Raw genomic sequence first — 22,466 nt, forward strand, 5'->3', positions numbered from 1 at the left:
CATACAATCTAGATGCTCTACATTTTCATACAGCACCAGGCCTTTCAAACTCAGCAATGTTAAAGCATACTGGTGTAGAACTTGAACTGTTAACTGATCCCGAGATGCTTCTTTTCATTGAAAGGGTGTTCGTGGTGGGGTATCGATGTGTTAACTAATATGACAGCTTTTAGCTGAAATCCTAACAAACCAGTACATGGGTAAAGATTTTTTGCAGTTCAAAACAACCCTGAAACATGCTAATTTGATGAAACAGATAGACCTGTTTTCAATGATGAAAGTGTGTTAACCCTGAAGTGGGGATCCACATCCACCATTTTATAACTGTTAGAGAATCAGTTTTACTAGTCCGTTCTTTGAACTGGAGCTAAAGATCCCAGTGGAGTGTGTTCTGAGCCTCCTCTTTCTCCCTATAATATTTTATTCATAACCTGGATCAAAGCCCAGTAGCTGCCTCAGTTTGAATAAAGGACTCAGAAAATGTAAGATCCCATGAAAATTGATGTGGGTACCAAATGTGAAAGCTCTCTGATGAGTGTAATATCAGAGTGAGTTTATATCTAAGCTGACTATCGGTGATAATAATAAACCTTGAAAATGCACAAATTCAAATTTTCTTATTCTCTTAATAATATAGATTATTGATTTAAAAACTTACATGACTGTGACAATTTCACCGAATCCAAGAAAAATTCCATTCATCTGGGCGATAAAAATACTCGCACTTGCAACAAACAAAGCCGTGCCGTCCATGTTGATGTTACAGCCAATCGGCAAGACAAATCGCGTAACTCGCGGGTCAACTCTTAGTTTGTCGGTCATCAGGCGAAAGGTCACAGGTAGTGCAGCAGCCCTGTACAAATCTCCATTAGATTTATCTCAATAATAAATAAATATTTTTCACACAAATATTATAAATATTTCAATCAATAATTATTTTATTAATAATAAATAATTTTTATAAATTATTATCACATTTAAGTCCTTTTTGGTAAAAGAATAACTTAAAAAAATAAACAAAACAAATTAATCTCCAGAATTACTGAAAATAAAATTAATTTTATTTTTATTAGATTAGTTTGAAAAATCCTCAAAGTGGCTCCGTGTTTTTTTAAAGTGGACTTGCTTCGAGCCTGGAACAGACAGTACCTTATTCTTGCGGCCGTCAATTACTTACCAAGCACCGATAATTATTTTCTGAATTCGACACTGCTGTCATTTCTCTGTGATTTGATTTTCTAGTCGGGTTCTAATCATGTGCTCTACTGACACATTTAACAATTCTTGTCACTGTTTATTGATAAGACGTCTCATGTTATTCTGTAAAAAGTTAATCCACACACAAAATATTTTGCATTAACTAAAATTAATAATTTAACAAAAAAATAATTATTTCTTCCTGAAAATTATACTGATAACTAAAAAGACATTTTTAAAATTAATTTTTTGTATTGTATTAAACTGGAAAAATAATTATTGCACTGTTTTAAAAAATATAAATCCGTGTTTTAACTAAAAATATAAATAATTGTCATGAGTACTGCTCAGCTCTCCCTCCGTTAATTCACCGTACCTGTAATCAATTTTTTTCATAACTAAAACACGTGTAATAATATTTTTCCAGTTTTATATCTGTCAAAAAATAATAAATATTACAATGTACTTAATGATAGTTAAATATTAAATTGTCAATTTTGAAGCTATCTCTCTTACACTTATTGCGAAAAATCAATTTATCTCATCAGTGAAAAAAAAAAAAAAAAGTATTTTTCCTCCAAGTAAATTTATTTCTTCAGTGAAGATACTGGCATTAGGAGTTAAAATACTCGCTCAAATAATACTTTGTATTCTGGGAAGAAAAAAATTTTTTTTTTTTTTTCAGAGCATTGTCCATCTGATGACACACATATATATGTCAATTGAAATGCAAGAGTATAAAAGAGATTTTATTAACAGCTTCCACACTCGAATCAGGTCCAGATGACACGGAGTCAATTGATATTTAATTCTTTAACGTTGAATTTTTAATATTCTTCATTGAATTATAAATAATTAAAAAAAATTTTAAATTACTAATAGATAATTTAAATATTTAATATTTATTTCCACGTAAATTTAGTCTTTTATTATTTTAATAATAAAATAATAAGAGAGATAAATTTGAAGGTAAATTATCAAAATTCAAAGTGCCACCCAGAACTGCATACCTCTCTCTATAATTTTTCTTTCTCTCTTTAATAAAGGAGACTGCATGCTCCTGGACGAGCATACGCGATTGTTAATAAAACAAAATTGTAAGGATTTTTAAATTCATTTATAAATTCATAGATCAGGATTAAGGATACTTTAATATTCTTCGAAGAACAAAAGTTTATCCTAAATTTTACAATCTACATATCCTCTGAGTTTTTTTATTTTTCAATTCAAATAAAATTAATTTTTAGAAGAATATTAAAATAAGGCGGAGGGAAGAAATGCCAGACCTCGCAGAGCCGATTAATTTTTTTAAATTAAGAAAATTTAAATGTGTTTTATAAAAAATTAATACTAAAAAAAATTAGTGATTTTTTTTTTTTTTTTTTTTTTTGTGAATTGTGATTTTTTAATTGCGGCCCTGCAAGGCAGGCGGATTATAAATAGGAAAGGAGGGATCGAAGTCGAAGATCGACGACTCACGTTGATGCCATGGCGAACGCAGTAAGAGTCCCCTGAGCCAGCCCGGCGTAGAACTTAAAGGGGTTCTTGCGCACAAACGCCAGGTAAATTAGCTGCATGATAACCAGCTGGTAAAAGAAGACACCGATGACCACGGTGACGATGAACCAGGCTAGCTGGGACATCACCAGAGCTAGATCATCTACGCCGAGAATTTTTCCTGCTATTACTGATGTTATACCGATTGGTGTCATCCTGAAACATAATTAATTAAATTATTTATTTATTAAATAAAAAAATTTATGTTATATAAGATAAAGTACCCAGTAGTTGAACAGGTTTTTAAGTAAAATATATTTGACCTTACTTTTAATACATAAAGATGTAATTATTACAAATTAGTGATTTTCATGAAAATATAAACAATTTTGGATTGAAGCGCTAAATAACAAAGATAATTTGATATTTATATTTTGACAACGATTTTAAGATAGATTATCAAAGGAGTAGTTGAACAATCAATTCTGACAAGCAGTAGTTGAACACTCCGAGAGCAGTAGTTTAACTAATAAAATATATGCCAATAGGCACACTAAAAATTTTCAACGTTTTATTGAAATATCTAAAGAATTATAACATATTATTGAATAATATTAAAAATAATACTGTGAATATTTAATATGTTCATTTAAAAATGAGAAATATTTGTATTTAATTTTTTAATTACATTTTTTATGAATGACAAAGCAAATTTTCAATTATAAATCAAAAAAACTCAATTCAAAACGTTCAATAATTTTTAACTACACTAATTTTTAGCTATAAAACTTATTTAATTTGCAGTAATTAATACAAATGACAATGCTGATCACTAGTCTATAAACCTATTAGAGGTTCGAGTGCTGTTAAAATTATACGGCCTTAGCTTGTTCAGGTTCTGGGTACCGCTTTCAAAATTTCGAGGTATAGTTAGACGCTGAAATTTAATATAAAAATTATAGTTTATGTTTTTGCAAAAAATATGTATTATTTAGAAAAAAATAGTTCATTGGGCGGTACAATTTTTTTTACTTAAAATGATATACCGTTTTTTTTACTGATTGTTCGGTTTACGGTTTAGTACATTTTTCATGAAAAAAATACCATCTACCTCAATCTAAAATTGTTTATATTTTCATGAAAATCACTAATTTTAACAAATAATTACATCTTTATATTATACTTGTACAAGTTCTAAAACTATTTTTTTATAGAATCAGTCACAGTAAAACTAGCACTGAGTATAATTTTTCTTATTAATAATTAATTATAATTAATATTAAAACCGACAATAAATATAAATAACTTATAAACTAATTCTTATTAAATATTAATTTTTATCACAGAGTTATTTAATTATTTTATTTTTATTTTTGTGTCATTTATTCTAAGGATAAATTTCAATAAACTTAAACTAAACATTCAAAAAAATTTGTGTAAAGAAAAAATATTTTACAAAGTAAGTCAATTTTTTAAAAGTTAAGACGTGATTATTGATGAGTTTTTTTTATTAAAAAAAAATTTTAGAAAGTGATAAAATAAAAATGCGTCAAAATATAAGGTATAGTACTTAGAAATTGATTTCTGTAAGTTTTTTCAATTATAAATCAAAACAATTATATTTTTGTTAACTTAAAAGTTGTCATATTGAAAATAGCCGTTAGATGCTAGTTTTTTCATGAAAAAGGTACTAAACCCTAAACCGAATAATCAGTAAAAAAAAACGGTATATCATTTTAACTAACAAAAATTGTACCACCCAATGAACTAGTCTTTTCTAAGTAATACATATTTTTTGCAAAGACAAACTATAATTTTTATATTAAATTTTAGCGTCTAACTATACCTCGAAATTTTGAAAGCGGTACCCAGAACTTGAACAAGCTGGGGCCGTATAATTTTAACAGCACTCGAACCTCTAATAGGTTTATAGACTAGTGATCAGCATTGTCATGTGTATTAATTACTGCAAATTAAATAAGTTTTATAGCTAAAAATTAGTGTAGTTAAAAATTATTGAACGTTTTGAATTGAGTTTTTTTGATTTATAATTGAAAATTTGCTTTGTCATTCATAAAAAATGTAATTAAAAAATTAAATACAAATATTTCTCATTTTTAAATGAACATATTAAATATTTACAGTATTATTATTAATATTAATAAATAATATGTTATAATTTTTTAGATATTTCAATAAAACGTTGAAAATTTTTGGTATGCCTGAAGTAAAGTAGATGCTATTTTCTTCATGAAAAAGGTACTAAACCCTAAACCGAATAATCAGTAAAAAAAAACGGTATATCATTTTAAGTAAAAAAAATTGTACCACCCAATGAACTAGTCTTTTCTAAATAATACATATTTTTTGCAAAGACAAACTATAATTTTTATATTAAATTTTAGCGTCTAACTATACCTCGAAATTTTGAAAGCGGTACCCAGAACCTGAACAAGCTAAGGCCGTATAATTTTAACAGCACTCGAACCTCTAATAGGTTTATAGACTAGTGATCAGCATTGTCATTGGTATTAATTACTGCAAATTAAATACGTTTTATAGCTAAAAATTAGTGTAGTTAAAAATTATTGAACGTTTTGAATTGAGTTTTTTTGATTTATAATTGAAAATTTGCTTTGTCATTCATAAAAAATGTAATTAAAAAATTAAATACAAATATTTCTCATTTTTAAATGAACATATTAAATATTCACAGTATTATTTTTAATATTATTCAATATGTTATCATTCTTTAGATATTTCAATAAAACGTTGAAAATTTTTAGTGTGCCTATTGGAATATATTTTATTAATTAAACTACTGCTCCCGGAGTGTTCAACTACTGCTTGTCAGAATTGATTGTTCAACTACTACTTTGATAGTCAATCTTAAAAACGTTGTCAATATATAAATATTAAATTATCTTTGTTATCAAGCACTTCAATCCAAAATTGTTTATATTTTCATGAAAATCACTAATTTGTAATAATTACATCTTTATATATTAAAAGTAGTATCAAATTTCACCTTGAAACTTGTTCAACTACTGAGTACCACACCTAAATAAAATGAAATAAAATAAATTACCACATAACAGTCGAAACCATCCGCATAATAACTTCAAAGACGGCCTTAAAAAACTCTATAACAACTTGTCCCTTTTTCTCGCCGAGCGTTCCCAAAAATGTGCCAAAGACCAAACAGAAAAAGACAATTCCAAGCGTGTTGGTGCCACTTCTGTACTGAATAACTCTCACTAGCTCTTCGTCGGGGTTAGCGACAGCTCCACTTCCACTTGTCGATTCAACTCTATCGCTCTCGTTCTGAAGTGGCAATTTTTTGGGCACGTAAACAGTGTGCGCTTGTTGAAACGCCGCTTGGAATAAATTGTCCGGGAACATATTTCTAAAAGAGCACAAAAAAATTCAATTGTTTTTTTTTTTTTTTTTTTTTTTTTATTAGAATTGTTAATTTAATGGAAGGTTAATGTTTAAGGAGTATCAAATATCGGATAATTGATTAATTGATTCCGCTGAAAGGCTATATATAATTCCTGTGTATTGATTTGTTTGTGTACTCAGATATCGTATCAATGTCAGGGCTTATTGGGTTGCAAGTATATTTAATTCACACCAACACCCATCTTCGGTTTTATATATTGCTTTGAGTATGCATGACGTTGCATTTGTCTTCTAGCTCAGTACTTGCTAGTGTACAGTACCACAAAAGCTTGTTATCGATTGCGGTGGCTATTTTTAAGAGTATCTAGGTATCTCGGGCTGGTTTATGTAGATAACATTTTTTTAATGGTTGCTTTTTAAGCGGATGATATTTTTTTTTTAAGGAGCATTCCATGCGACAGGGAAAATAACTAAAATTTTTAAATTTCTCTGATTCATTCTAATTTCTAATTTATTATTAAAAGTTTATATTTTACTAATTTGTAAAGAAAATTTTTTTTAATCAATAAGAAAATCGATTTTTCCCTCCTAGTAACTTTTCGGCCGTACTAACTTTTATTCGGGTCAAATGTTGTTTTAATAGTTTTAACAACAAATTCATTTTATCTTTGTTATTAAATAACATATTTATTATTATAGTTTTAAGAACAAATTTTTTTATGTTCGTTATTAATTAACACCTAAGTTTATCAAGATCGTGTTGTCAGCATGCTAAATCCTTTATTTGTGTTCTTTAATTAGTTTTTTTTAATTATCCTCAATAATTTATAGTTAAATATATAAACAATCTGAACAAAAACAGTTTCACTGTAAAAAAATCGCGCCAAGTCCACGTTCATAAAACTATTAAGAAAAAAAAATTTGTTTTTCTCTTTACAAAAAGATATAAAATTAAAAAATTAAAAAATCCAAGTAACCGATATGATTGTTCATGATTTTGGGAAATTAAAAAAAATTGTGTTACAAATTTAAAAATTAAAAAAAAAATTTGGAACGTATTTAGTGTGCGCGGTTGCAAAATATTTTACTTTTAATAAAATTCGTAAAATCTATTTATTAGGACTTTAAAAAAATTGAAATACACAATGACGCACACCAAGTACGTTCCAAAATTTTTTTCTTAATTTTTAAATTTATAACACAATTTTTTTTTAATTTCCCAAAATCATAAACAATCATATCGGTTACTTGGATTTTTTAATTTTTTTATTTTATATATTTTTGTAAAGAAAAAAACAAATTTTTTTTCTTAATAGTCTTATGAACGTGGACTTGGCGCGATTTTTTTTACAGTGAAACTGTTTTTGTTCGGATTTTAGTATTTTTTGTAATTATAATAAAAATTTACAATTGGTACCAACTTAAATCTCGCGTTGGTTGCATTTTTTATAGCAAACTATCCCCTTGAAACTACAGTTTATGTAAAAATAATTCCAGCGCACCCTGGCGGGTGTAGATGCAAGCTGTGAAATATCTTTTTTTAACTGTAGTTTCCCATCTAATGAAGGATTACTATGCATTCTCGAATTATTTAGTCTGTGGCAGATCACTTTGCTCATCGAAAAAAAGTCAGGATCGAAATTTTTGCGTTGCTATAGTTTGTGCGGATTAAATTTAATAATTTCAAGTAGATTAATTGTTATAAGTGAACATAATTAATTAATAACAGTCAAATAAATTATGAATTACTGTTATAATATACAATTTAGGAAAAAAAAGTACCGTAGAATTAAATAAAATTTTGCAACCTCAAAATACCGTTCTGCTTACAGTAAACACAGTCGGTAGTCTGGCGCTCCGTTTACAGAAGATTTGAACGGAACTTGGCGCCAGATTCTACCGAATCTGTGGATAATGTTTCTAAGGTTGAAATAATATAAAAGTCTTTTCAATAAACAACTTGATGTAGATATTTTGTACTTGTACAGAAACAAATGCCTGTCCCACCAGTCACAATGAAAACAAATTTTTTTTCTCACCTCCGGGCGGAAAGCGTCAATTTTCTTCCCGCTGCGCTAAACGAAAATGCCGCTTTCCGCCTCCGTCGAGGAGAAAAATAGTATACACACCACGGGCAGTAAATAAGAAAGCCTCAGATCACATGTTTATTGACCTCGGCTTCGCCTCGGACAACAATTACATGTGATCTGAGACATTTCTTATTTTACTGCCCTAGATGTGTAATATACTATTTCATATAACCTGCATTGAAAATGCAAGTTTCAATGCCTGTTGAGCCAACCGAAACTAGACAATTTCAGACCAATGCGACTGTGCCGGGCAGGAATCAATTATTTCTTCCCGGCGGACAGAAAATGACGATTTTCTGTCCGCGAGGTGAAGTTGCAGCTTTATTTTCAATCCTATCAATTGCTTGTTTATTTTATACCTTTATAATTGTCATTCTAACCGTTAACTGTACTGACATATTATAATTCTGTTATTAAGCATAAATAAGAATGATAAAAGAAAACTTGTCAATTTACGAATAATGTTTAATAAAAAATAAACTATTACTTTCTATTTTATTATAAGTATTATAATAAAATGGTAAGCGGCATGATGGCCGAGCGGACTAAGTCATTATCCCGTTAGTTCGTTCGTGCATCATGTCGTGAGGCGAGGGTTCGAGCCCCGACGGTTGTTCGAATAGATCCAACACCAACCGTCGGGGGTCGCTCCGGTAGCCAAACTATAGTGGCATGGGTTTTCTCTGTGGTTTCCCCATCGCCACTATTCCAACACCGATAGAAAGGGGTGAGGAATAGGGTGAATACAGTACAGAAAGCACAAGTCGGTCCACAGCCGCATTGAGAATAAAGTTATGTGCGAAATTATATGTTGATTATAAAAACCACTTTTTATGGAGAACATGTTGTTGATTATAAAAAGAGTGGAGAATATGTTGATAATAAAAGAGTTGAAAGATTGTGTTGATAATACACGGAAAAAAAAATCCTATGAAAAATTACTATAGTAACATCGTAATCCAGGACTAGACTTTCAGTATCTCGATTTTTACGATGCTGCCGTCTACAGAATACAATTTGAAGTATTGAAAATTACGATGTTATTTAGTAAATTTTTTTTCCGTAAGAGCAAGTGAATAAGGACGCATACTATATGTTTTAATAAAAGAGAGACAGAGTCTAGTAGTTTACGACGCCACCACCGAAAGATAACCAACTACTGTATCGAGGGTCTTATTATGTGACTGAACAGGAACTTTAGTTGATCCCTCCGATAGCGTGAGGGAATAAACCTTGGACTTGAGGCGGAGAGGACACCGGGTTCGATTCCTGGATGATACAGAATTATTTTTTCGGTGACCTAAACTTCTTTTTAATTTGAGTGATAGAAATTTACGATGTTGCATCGTATAAATTACGATGTTTGAGTTCTGGTCCGGCACTGCAATATCCGATACTAAAAATTACGATGTTTTCATTGTAATTTTTCGTACAATTTTCTTTCCGTGTATAGAGCGGAGCATATATTGATAATAAAGAGTTGAAAAAGAGACTACATGCGGAGATGCTGAGACAATTAGCCTTGTAAAAACCATAAATCGGTATACAAGTAAAACTCATAATAATAATAATAATAAAATGGTATTTTCGCTGTTCGTCTGAAACTATCTAGTTCTGGTTGGCTCCAGACATTGAAACTAGCATTTTTAATGCAACTTATATGAAAAATATAATGTGTGACGCGGGATGAAACACGATTTCAGACCGAGTGATGCCAGCCCTCGCTTCGCTCGGGCAGGCAACTTCACTCTGGTCTGAAATCGTTTTGTTTCATCCCTAGTCACACAATATACTATTAATTGTTTCTACGTAGGTAATCAGTCTAAATCTTCATAATAATGAATGTTTGTAGGATAAATTTTGTATTGAGAAGGAAGATTTTTTAAAAGTTTAGTGCTCGAACTGAAATTGGACTTTAAGTATACCTTTGGTAAGAGAGAAAAATCCACAGATTCGGTAGAATCTGGCGCCAAGTTCCGTTCAAATCTGCTGTAAACGGAGCGCCAGACTACCGACTATGTTTACTGTAAGCAGAACGGTATTTTGAGGTTGCGAAATTTTATTTAATTCTACGGTACTTTTTTTTCCTAAATTGTATATTATAACAGTAATTTATACTTTATTTGACTGTTATTAATTAATTATATTCACTTATAACAATTAATCTAATTGAATTTATTAAATTTAATCAGCACAAACTATAGCAACGCAAAAATTTCGATCCTGACTTTTTTTCGATGGGCAAAGTGATCTGCCATAGACTAAATAATTCGAGAATGCATAGTAATCCTTCATTAGATGGGAAACTACAGTTAAAAAAGATATTTCACAGCTTGCATCTACACCCGCCAGGGTGCGCTGGAATTATTTTTACATAAACTGTAGTTTCAAGGGGATAGTTTGCTATAAAAAATGCAACCAACGCGAGATTTAAGTTGGTACCAATTGTAAATTTTTATTATAATTACAAAAAATACTAAAATCCGAACAAAAACAGTTTCACTGTAAAAAATCGCGCCAAGTCCACGTTCATAAGACTATTAAGAAAAAAATTTGTTTTTTCTTTACAAAAATATATATAATAAAAAATAAAAATCCAAGTAACCGATATGATTGTTTATGATTTTCGGAAATTAAAAAAATTGTGTTATAAATTTAAAAATTAAGAAAAAATTTTGGAACGTACTTGGTGTGCGTCATTGTGTATTTAAATTTTTTTAAAGTCCTAGTAAATAGATTTTACGAATTTCATTAAAAGTAAAATATTTTGCAACCGCGCACACTAAATACGTTCCAAAATTTTTTTTCTTAATTTTTAAATTTATAACACAATTTTTTTTAATTTCCAAAAATCATAAACAATCATATCGGTTACTTGGATTTTTTTATTTTATATATTTTTGTAAAGAAAAAAACAAATTTTTTTTTCTTAATAGTCTTATGAACGTGGACTTGGCGCGATTTTTTACAGTGAAACTGTTTTTGTTCGGATTTTTCTTAGTCCCACCAGTCAAATGATAATTACGAGAGACTTAAAAAGTCATCGCGGTTTTTGACAAGGGATGTTGTTAATTAGTTATTCTTCTATATTATAAGATAAATTTTACTATAGTATAAGTTTCAGCCGAATAATTATATATAATTGATGGAATTCCAGAGTGAAATGTCTCACCAGTCACTATGGAATGCCCCTAATCATAAAATAATTCTATTAATTAAAAGATTACTACACAGAAGAAAAAAATTTCTTGACTAAAGAACAAAATTCTTGGCTCAAGAAAATTTTTGGGTGCCTGAAGGAAGACCGAAGTTGTGTTGGCCGAAGTAAAAATTTTTCTTTAAATTCTATTCTTGGTAGAAGTCATTTTTTCTTAATTCAAATTATCATTAAAACTTGATACAATAAATTTCTATATTTGATCAAGATTTTTAGATACTTTAGGGAAGCAGCGCCACCTACTTCAGCTGAGAAAAAAATTTTCTCACCTTGAGAAAATTTTTCTCGAGAATATTTGATACCCATTTTACATTATTTTACCGTGCAATTATATTGAATGAAAAAAAATGATGAAATATTATTTGATCTTCCCATTTGGCATGTTGATCAATAAAAATATTAATGAAAATTTACTTCTATCTTTATATTTAATTTTTTGGAGCAAGAGAGAAATTTTCTCAAGACAAGAAAATTTACTTCTATCAAGAACTAAATTTTTTGGAGCAAGAGCCTGAATTTTCTCAAAACAACAAGATTTTCTTGACTTAAATAAATTTTCTTGGATCAAAATACGTATTTCTTAAGGCAAGAGAATTAATTTTATTGGAATAAGTGAAGCTTCTTGTGTCAAAAAAAATTTTTTTCTCCTTCTGTGAACCTTCTTCTATTAGAATAAGTGAACTATTGGAATGAGTAAACCTTCTTTCTGTGTAACTAATTTTTGTAAAGTTTTTTGAAAGGCGCTCTAATATATACTCTGGTAAGATTTTTCTGGAAGCGAGAGCCGTAGGCCACCTAGCGGCAAAACCAAGAACTAACTTTTAAAAAATCTTATTTCACATAAAATTTCCAATATTTTTCATCTAAATAGTACATTGTAGAATTTTATATAAAAATTTAGAGGTGAAACTTATAATTATAAAAAATATTTTTTTTTTCATAAATTATCAACCAATTTTAAAACTTTACATGTCAAAAAAATTCTTTTATCAAGCTAATTGTTATTGAAACCTCTTAAAACATTGAAAAGTATCATATTTTCATAGTAAATAAAAAATAGTCCATTTTTTGCGACACCATAATATATACAGTGGTAAGATTTTTCTGGAAGCGAGAGCCGTATGCCACCTGGCGGTGGAACCAAGAATTAAATTTAAAAAAATTTTATTTGACATATAATTTCTATTATTTCTCATCTGAGTAGTATATTGTAACATTTTTTATGAAAATTCAGAAGTGTCATTTTTAAAAAATATTTTTCTAATATTTAGTATCAACCAATTTTAAAACTTTAAATGTCAGAACATTTCTTTATCAAGCTAATTATCGTCAAAAGTTCTGAAAACATAAAAAGTAACATATTTTCATAGTTAAAAAAAAATAGTCAGTTTTTTGCGGCACCGTAATATATACTCTGGTAAGATTTTTCTGAAAGTGAGAGCAATAAGCCACCTAGCGGCAAAACCAAGAACTAACTTCCAAAAAATCTTATTTTACATAAAGTTCCTAACATTTCTCATTTAAATAGCATATTGTAGAATTTCATATGAAAATTGTACAATTTTTATATAAAAATTTGTAAAAAATATTTTTTTTTAATATATTATAATTATCAACCATTTTAATACTTTAAATGTTAAAAAACTTTTTTATCAAGCTATTTGCGACGCTCTAATATATACTCAGGTAAGATTTTTTTGAAAGCGAGAGCCGTAGGCCACCTAGCGGCAAAACTAAGAACTAACTTTGAAAAAATTTTATTTTACATAAAATTTCCGACATTTCTTATCTAAATAATATATTGTGGAATTTAATATAAAAATTCAGTGGTGGAATTTATAAGAAATATTTTTCTTTAATATATATTATAAAATATTAATTAAGAATGTAATGTAATATAATTTACCTTCCTAAATCCAAAAGACTATCCAAAATATTAACAGCCCTAGCATGGGTAGAAATTGCATTAGAATCCTTCATCCCCGAATTCCCGGGATGAATTAACAACGCCAGTGCAACGCCAAGAATTGCATTTAGCAAAGAGGTTAATATAAAATACACTAGAGTTCTCACAGCTATTTTGCCATTCATCTTGGCATTTAAACTTGCAGAACCTAAAAAAGAAAAAAAAAAATATATATATATATATATATATATATATATATATATATATATATATATATATATATATATATATATATATATATATATTAGGGTGGCGCAAAAAAACCGACTATTTTTTTTTTTTAGTCTCGAGTGAAAAAATGTTAGTTTTTGATGTTTTAAGAGCTCTCTCCAGAGGACAGCTTAAAAAAAAATTTTTAAGATGTCGCTCCAAATTTTTTTAAATTTCAAAAATCGTCAAAAATCGAATTTTTTTTTTTTATCTCTTCACGTTACGGGATAATTTTATAGACTAAAAAAAAACAAGTTTCTGAAAATTTCAGTTCAAAATTTGAATTTTGAAAAGTCGCTCATAATTTTTTTCAATTTATTAGTGCATTAGTTTAGATTTTTTCGAGCGACCTTTTACTATTCAAATTAAAATTCCATGCATTTTTTTTTATTTAGTACAATAATCGATAAAAATACATCACGAGATGAACTAAAAATCAAGCACAACATAGAAAATATAATTTTTTTTTAATTTAATAATTTTATTTAATCAACTGCCAGGCGTGGGTTCGAATCCCAAGCTGGTTTTAGAAACCAGCTTGGTTGAAATTTGACCTTGCCGCGTAGGTTAAGATTTTTTCAAACCAAAAAGACCCCAACGTACCACTCCTAACACTTAAAGTCGGCGATATGACTAATTAGAGAAAAAAAAAAAAAATTATGAGCGACTTTTCAAAATTTAAATTTTGAACTGAAACTTTCAGAAACTTATTTTTTGGTCTAGAAAATTATACCGTAACGAGAAAAAATTTAAAAAAAAAAATTCGATTTTTGACGATTTTTGAAATTTAAAAAAATTTGGAGTGACATCTTAAAAATTTTTTTTTAAGCTGTCCTTTGGTGAGGGCTTTTAAAACATCAAAAACTAACATTTTTTCACTCGAGACTCAAAAAAAAAAATAGTCGGTTTTTTAGCGCCACCCTAATATATATATTTATATATATATTAAATCCCAAGTAAAAAATAAAGTAAAAAAATAACTTAATTAAAAAAGATAAATTACCAGAAATTAAGCTTGCAATAACTAGCGGTAAGATCATCAACTTGAGTAATCGCATAAATAGTTCACCAGGGTAACTAATTAACATAACCGTGTCATCGCTAAGTCCTAGGGGCCGTAATCCGAATCCTGAAAAAAATAAAGAATATCACATTAGTATAAGTAGAAGTTTAGTTTAGTTTATTTATGACGTTTGATATTAATAGTAAGTACTTGTATTATGCACGCGCTTGAATGCTAAATCAATTAAGTTGGTATTTCATTGTAAGCTATAATGTGCTATGATGTAATAAATAATAGTTTAAAAGTAGAAAATAATTTTTAATGAGTCAAAAATAAAAATAGAACGATTAAGAAAAAGGATTCTATTGTAAGAAAGCGTGGGATGCTTTTAAAGATATTTTAGTCATTACTTTACTTCAAGCAATATCTGACAATAAAATATTTACAACAATCGATATCATGCACTTCACGTTTTTTACGATAAAGTTCAGTTTTTTTTGTTAACTCCTCTATTATTATTTAATAACTCATTAAAAATTATTTTCTACTTTTTACTTTTCTTTTTTATAAAATCGTCTTTTTAAACTTAAGTTATAAGTTTTAAAACAATTATTTATTTTGTATTTTATTTTTTAGTAAATGTTTTGGAAATTTAAATATTGAATTGGTCCTAATTACGGAAAATTTGAAAAATTTTGCTATATTTCGCTCTTCAAGTGAATTCGGAAAGTGCATATAGTTCAAAAGTATGAAAATTAAGTTAGCTGACATCTAAAAATTTTTAGAATTTTTTTTTTATTGAAAAAAGTATTACAAACAAATAAAAAAAAATTTTAGTTGTAAAAAACTTTAAAAACTATAAGCTCTAATTAATAAATTAAAAAAAGATTAAAAACGTCGGCTAACTTTAGTATTATTTCAATAGATTATATTTGTATGTATTTATGACAGGCTATATCTCTTCTCTAACTTCCGCAATTCTGTATACAGATCTTAATAAAACGTAACATATTTATACTTCAGACGATTTTCAAAGTTAATTTTGAAGATGAGCAAAATTGGTTAATTAGTTTAAAAATGACATCAATTCAAAAATTTTGAAAAATCGCAAAAAATTTTCACTTTTACTTGTTTTTTATACAATAACAATTGAACGCGATATCTTATCAAATTTCTGTAAATTCTATCTGAAAGTTCGATAAGCAAGCTTCAATTTGCGTGCTTATTTTTATTTTTAAACTAAATAGTTTAGAAATGACAGCAATTCTAAAATTATCAAAAATCGCAAAAATTTTCACTTTTTTACTCTTTTTTCATGTAATAAAAATTTGACGCAATATTCTATCAAATTTCTGTAAATTCCATCTAAAGGTTGATAAATGATCTTCAATTGGCATCGTTACTTATTTTTTTTTTTTTATATTAAATAGTTTAAAATAATAAAAATTTGAATTTTTCAAAATTCTCAAAAATTGATATTTATAATATTTTTTGAAAAATAACTATTGAATGCAATAAATTGTAAAATTTTTGTAAATTACAAAATTACATCTGAATGCTTTTAGATAATCTTCAATTTGCATACTTATTTTTTTTTTTAATTAAATATTTTAGAATAACAAAAATTTGAATTTTTCAAAATTCTCAAAAATTAGCACTTTTACTATTTTTTTACAAAAAATCTATTGAATGCAATAAATTGTAAAATTTTTGTAAATTACAAAATTACATCTGAATGCTTTTTAGATAATCTTCAATTTGCATACTTATTTTTTTTTTTTTTTAATTAAATATTTTAGAATAACAAAAATTTGAATTTTTCAAAATTCTCAAAAATTAGCACTTTTACTGTTTTTTTACAAAAAATCTATTGAATGCAATAAATTATAAAATTTTTGTAGATCAGATCTAAAAGCTTATTAAATAATCTTCAATTTGCATACATATTTTTTTTTTAATTAAATAGTTTAGAATAACAAAAATTTGAATTTTTCAAAATTCTCAAAAATTAGCACTTTTACTATTTTTTTACAAAAAATCTATTGAATGCAATAAATTGTAAAATTTTTGTAAATTACAAAATTACATCTGAATGCTTTTTAGATAATCTTCAATTTGCATACTTATTTTTTTTTTTTTTTTATTAAATAGTTTAGAATAACAAAATTTGAATTTTTCAAAATTCTCAAAAATTAGCACTTTTACTGTTTTTTTACAAAAAATCTATTGAATGCAATGAATTATAAAATTTTTGTAGATCAGATCTAAAAGCTTATTAAATAATCTTCAATTTGCATACATATTTTTTTTTTAATTAAATAGTTTAAAATAATAAAAATTTGAATTTTTCAAAATTCTCAAAAATTAGCACTTTTACTGTTTTTTTACAAAAAATCTATTGAATGCAATGAATTATAAAATTTTTGTAGATCAGATCTAAAAGCTTATTAAATAATCTTCAATTTGCATACATATTTTTTTTAATTAAATAGTTTAGAATAACAAAAATTTGAATTTTTCAAAATTCTCAAAAATTAGCACTTTTACTATTTTTTTACAAAAAATCTATTGAATGCAATAAATTGTAAAATTTTTGTAAATTACAAAATTACATCTGAATGCTTTTTAGATAATCTTCAATTTGCATACTTATTTTTTTTTTTTTTTAATTAAATATTTTAGAATAACAAAAATTTGAATTTTTCAAAATTCTCAAAAATTAGCACTTTTACTGTTTTTTTACAAAAAATCTATTGAATGCAATAAATTATAAAATTTTTTTAGATCAGATCTAAAAGCTTATTAAATTATCTTTAATTTGCATACATATTTTTTTTTTAATTAATAGTTTAGAATAACAAAAATTTGAATTTTTCAAAATTCTCAAAATTAGCACTTTTACTGTTTTTACAATAAATCTATTGAATGCAATAAATTATAAAATTTTTGTAGATCAGATCTAAAAGCTTATTAAATAATCTTCAATTTGCATACATATTTTTTTTTTAATTAAATAGTTTAGAATAACAAAAATTTGAATTTTTCAAAATTCTCAAAAATTAGCACTTTTACTATTTTTTTACAAAAAATCTATTGAATGCAATAAATTATAAAATTTTTGTAAATAAGATCTAAAAGTTTATTAAATATTTTTCAATTTACATACATATTTTTTTAATTAAATAGTTTAGAATAACAAAAATTTGAATTTTTCAAAATTCTCAAAAATTAGCACTTTTACTATTTTTTTACAAAAAATCTATTGAATGCAATAAATTGTAAAATTTTTGTAAATTACAAAATTACATCTGAATGCTTTTTAGATAATCTTCAATTTGCATACTTATTTTTTTTTTTTAATTAAATATTATAGAATAACAAAAATTTGAATTTTTCAAAATTCTCAAAAATTGTTACTTTTATTATTTCTTTGCAAAATAACTATTGAAAGTAATAAATTATAAAATTTTTATAAATTACATCTGAATGCTTTTTAGATAATCTTCAATTTGCATACTTATTTTTTTTTTTTAATTAAATATTATAGAATAACAAAAATTTGAATTTTTCAAAATTCTCAAAAATTGTTACTTTTATTATTTCTTTGCAAAATAACTATTGAATGTAATAAATTATAAAATTTTTGTAAATTACATCTAAAAGCTCAATAAATGAGCTTTAATTTGCCTATCTAACCATTGGTCTGGTCCAAAAATTACCTACAATCTTTGTCTATTTTACAGAATTTTACTACAGCGATCAAAATTGTGTTCTTCATTGATTGCTAATTACTTTAGATTTACGCTTGTTAGTACACGCGTAAGTACTTATATTAGCGCAAACATTACCGTGTCTCCAAATGTAAAAAGCCAAAAATTCTAAAGATCCTGTTCAGGATAATAGAACAAACTTATTAAATAATTGTTTTGTCATCGGTTCTTAATAAATGTACAAAGTTTTTATTTAATTTGACATTTTTTAAGTACCCGAAAATCGAGTTCAAAGATTCTGTAATAGATCTGTTGCATACACAGATAAATAAAGTAACAGATACGCAACCAAAGCCAATAAAATCGTGTTAAAAATAGCTATAATTATTTAAAATAAGAAGCCCTTTAAAAAGTAATGGATGACACTTAAACCAGAAAGAAGACCATATAATAAGACGATTAAATCTTGTATAACAAGCAATTCTGAAAATTAAAGTAGGTCATTCGTGCTATCTAGTTTTAAATATATATATCTGCTCCACAGGAAAAAGTTGTTTTAATTCTCAAGTTTATTCGATCGTTTTATTCATACTCATCGTGATAATATGCACGTGAAAATAATCCGTACCTAGTACCATACCGAGTACTACTTACTCACTCCAGTTTCGTTATTGATATCGATATATCAACATTCATCCTTATATTTATTCTGTACGCCTACTTATATTTAACATTGGTATTGCTGACATTGAAAAAATTAATACTTTTTCCAATAATTGCTCTGTTATTTTATTTTTAGAAACTTTTTTTTTTGTTTAAATTCGTGAAAGAGTTTTAGAGTTTTATTGATGTTAATTTTTTGTTGAATTGAACTTTTAATTAGTTTAAATGTTGAATTTTAACTTATCAAAGAAAATTCAATAATTTAGACTAGATAATTTTGAGATTTAAAATTATGGTAAATTAAATTTTAATATTGGGAATAATCTATATTACTAAGAGAGTAAAAAAAAATTTTGTCTTCAGGATGGTCATATGATAAAATCGGTTTTTTTTAGTAAAATTCAGTGTCATTGCAAAGGTCTTGACTTGAATTTGTGCCTTTTCAAGGTTTAATATCATTCTCATCGATAGTCAATTTATTATGATAAGTATTGAGGCTGCATTCGAAAATTATCTCTAGATACGTAATTAAGAAATTACCCTGTATCTTGTGAACTATTGACATTTTTGAAGATATAAGCTCATCCCGATGTTACACTCATCGAGACCTTCCATTTGAGTACCCACATCAATTTTTCATATATTTTATATATTATATATATGTATATATGACAAATATATCAAAAATGCATGTGGGTACTCAAATGAAAATTCTTGATGAGTATAACATCGGGATGAGCTTATATCTTTAAAAATATCAATAATTAAGAAATGACCTTGTATCTTGTGAACTATTGCCATTTTTAAAGATATAAGCTCATCCCGATGTTACACTCATCGAGACCTTTCATTTGAGTACCCACATCAATTTTTCATATATTTTATATATTATATATATTTCATAAATACTACATATATGAAATATATAAAAAATACCATGTGGGTATTCAAATGAACGGTCTCAATAAGTGTAACATTGGGATGAGCTTATATCTTTAAAAACGTCAATAATTAAGAAATGACCTTGTATCTTATGAACTATTGACATTTTTAATGATATAAGCTCACCCCGACATTACACTCATCGAAACCTTTCATTTGAGTACCCACATCAATTTTTCATATATTTTGTATATTTATATGTATTACATATATGTATATATGAAAAATATATCAAAAATGCATGTGGGTATTCAAACGAAAGGTCTCGATGAGTGTAACATCGGGATGAGCTTCTTTAAAATGTCAATAATTCACAAGATACAAGGTCATTTCTTAATTATTGACATTTTTAAAGATATGAGGGTGATTCTTTGTAAGGATGTCTTAAATTTGTTCAAAATTGTCCGACCAAATTATTATTTGATTTTATTAGAAAAAAAATTAACAAGGGCTACAAAACTATCAGGTTAATGATAATCAATAAACAGCCAATTTAATTTTTGTTTTTCGATATTTGTGTATCTTTTGCCAAATAACATGACAGGGGACTGTTTGCCAGGGGACTGTTTTTTTTTATCAAATTGAGAAAAATCAAGCAAACTATTTCAATGCATTCAACTTTTCAAGTTCTCAATGAATATTTACATTAATTAGAATAATATTAAGACTCATGGATCCAATTATATAAATAAATTATAAATAAAAATAGTTGCCAGGGGACTGAGTTTTGAAGTGGCTCAGACACATGTTTCCAGCACAAAATACCGAGAATACAAAATATAAAAAATACCATGTGGGTATTCAAATGAACGGTCTCAATAAGTGTAACATTGGGATGAGCTTATATCTTTAAAAACGTCAATAATTAAGAAATGACCTTGTATCTTATGAACTATTGACATTTTTAATGATATAAGCTCACCCCGACATTACACTCATCGAAACCTTTCATTTGAGTACCCACATCAATTTTTCATATATTTTGTATATTTATATGTATTACATATATGTATATATGAAAAATATATCAAAAATGCATGTAGGTACTCAAATGAAAGCTCTTGATGAGTGTTACTTCGGGATGAGCTTATATATCTTTAAAATACATATTATATATATGGGTGATTCTCTGTAAGGATGTTTTTTGCGGTCCCGGGCATTTTTTTATTAGAAAAATTGTTATTTTGTTACTAAAAACAATTTATTACGAAAGTTAAAAAATATTTCTATTTGGAGCATTGAAAACTAAAATGAAATAAACTTTGGTTTTTTTGCTATAAATTCGTAAACCACCGAAATAACAGTCCCCTGGGCTGTCCCTTTCCCAAAATTCAAACTTTAAGATTAAATTTTAAGTTATTCGTCCATAATATATAATTTGGTCCATAATGTTTATAAACTTAATTAGTTAACTAACAATCTTCTTCAATAAAAAGTACCGAAAATTAATTTGTTTCATTAAATACATTAAACCAAAGTTTGTCCCAGGCGTTTTAAGTACAGTCCCCTGCCAGAAGTTCAAAGCCAAAAAAAAAATCCAGCTTGCTATTTTATGTTTTGTAAGGTTTATAAGGACCTAACTAGCCTTGAGTTAATAACCATAGGGCTGTTTGCGTTTTATCGGCATTTTATTTAGTGTCAAAACACCGTTTGTGCTGGAAACATGTGTCTGAGCCACTTCAAAACTCAGTCCCCTGGCAACTATTTTTATTTATAATTTATTTATATAATTGGATCCATGAGTCTTAATATTATTCTAATTAATGTAAATATTCATTGAGAACTTGAAAAGTTGAATGCATTGAAATAGTTTGCTTGATTTTTCTCAATTTGATAAAAAAAAACAGTCCCCTGGCAAACAGTCCCCTGTCATGTTATTTGGCAAAAGATACACAAATATCGAAAAACAAAAATTAAATTGGCTGTTTATTGATTATCATTAACCTGATAGTTTTGTAGCCCTTGTTAATTTTTTTTCTAATAAAATCAAATAATAATTTGGTCGGACAATTTTGAACAAATTTAAGACATCCTTACAAAGAATCACCCTCATATCTTTAAAAATGTCAATAATTAAGAAATGACCTTGTATCTTGTGAACTATTGACATTTTTAAAGATATAAGCTCATCCCGATGTTACACTTATCGAGACCTTTCATTTGAATACCCACATCAATTTTTCATATATTTTGTATATTTATATAGATTATATATATGTATATATATATATATATATATATATATATATATATATATATATATATATATAATCTCAATTAGTTATGAATATTTTGTATAGCACTAGGCATTAAGCCTATCTCTTTTTCCCTACCCTATGTACAGACAATCTTTTGTCTCTATGGGGATTATATGTAGTTATTTTTGTAAGACTATGTATGTAATTTTGGGAAATAAAAATAAATAAAAAAAAAAAAAAAAATATATATATATATATATATATATATATATATATATATATATATATATATATATTTATATAGATTATATATATGTATATATGAAAAATATATCAAAAATTCATGTGAGTACTCAAATGAAAGCTCTTGA

General features: G+C 26.8%; 1 protein-coding gene across 2 annotated transcripts in view; it reads right to left on the reverse strand.

Annotated features, from left to right (window-relative positions):
- LOC123270243 (excitatory amino acid transporter) overlaps positions 1-22,466 on the reverse strand; it is a 33,465-nt gene that overhangs the window by 4,999 nt on the left and 6,000 nt on the right. For both annotated transcript variants that reach the window (XM_044736204.1, XM_044736206.1), the window contains exons 2-6: positions 14,583-14,708; positions 13,310-13,517; positions 5,783-6,100; positions 2,677-2,910; positions 659-853 (exon numbers count right to left, since the gene is read on the reverse strand). In XM_044736204.1, coding sequence (XP_044592139.1) covers positions 659-853; positions 2,677-2,910; positions 5,783-6,100; positions 13,310-13,517; positions 14,583-14,708 — 1,081 coding nt within the window. The remainder of the gene's footprint in view (positions 1-658; positions 854-2,676; positions 2,911-5,782; positions 6,101-13,309; positions 13,518-14,582; positions 14,709-22,466) is intronic.

The sequence above is a fragment of the Cotesia glomerata genome, linkage group LG8 (assembly GCF_020080835.1).
Source record: "Cotesia glomerata isolate CgM1 linkage group LG8, MPM_Cglom_v2.3, whole genome shotgun sequence".
Lineage (NCBI taxonomy): Eukaryota > Metazoa > Arthropoda > Insecta > Hymenoptera > Braconidae > Cotesia > Cotesia glomerata.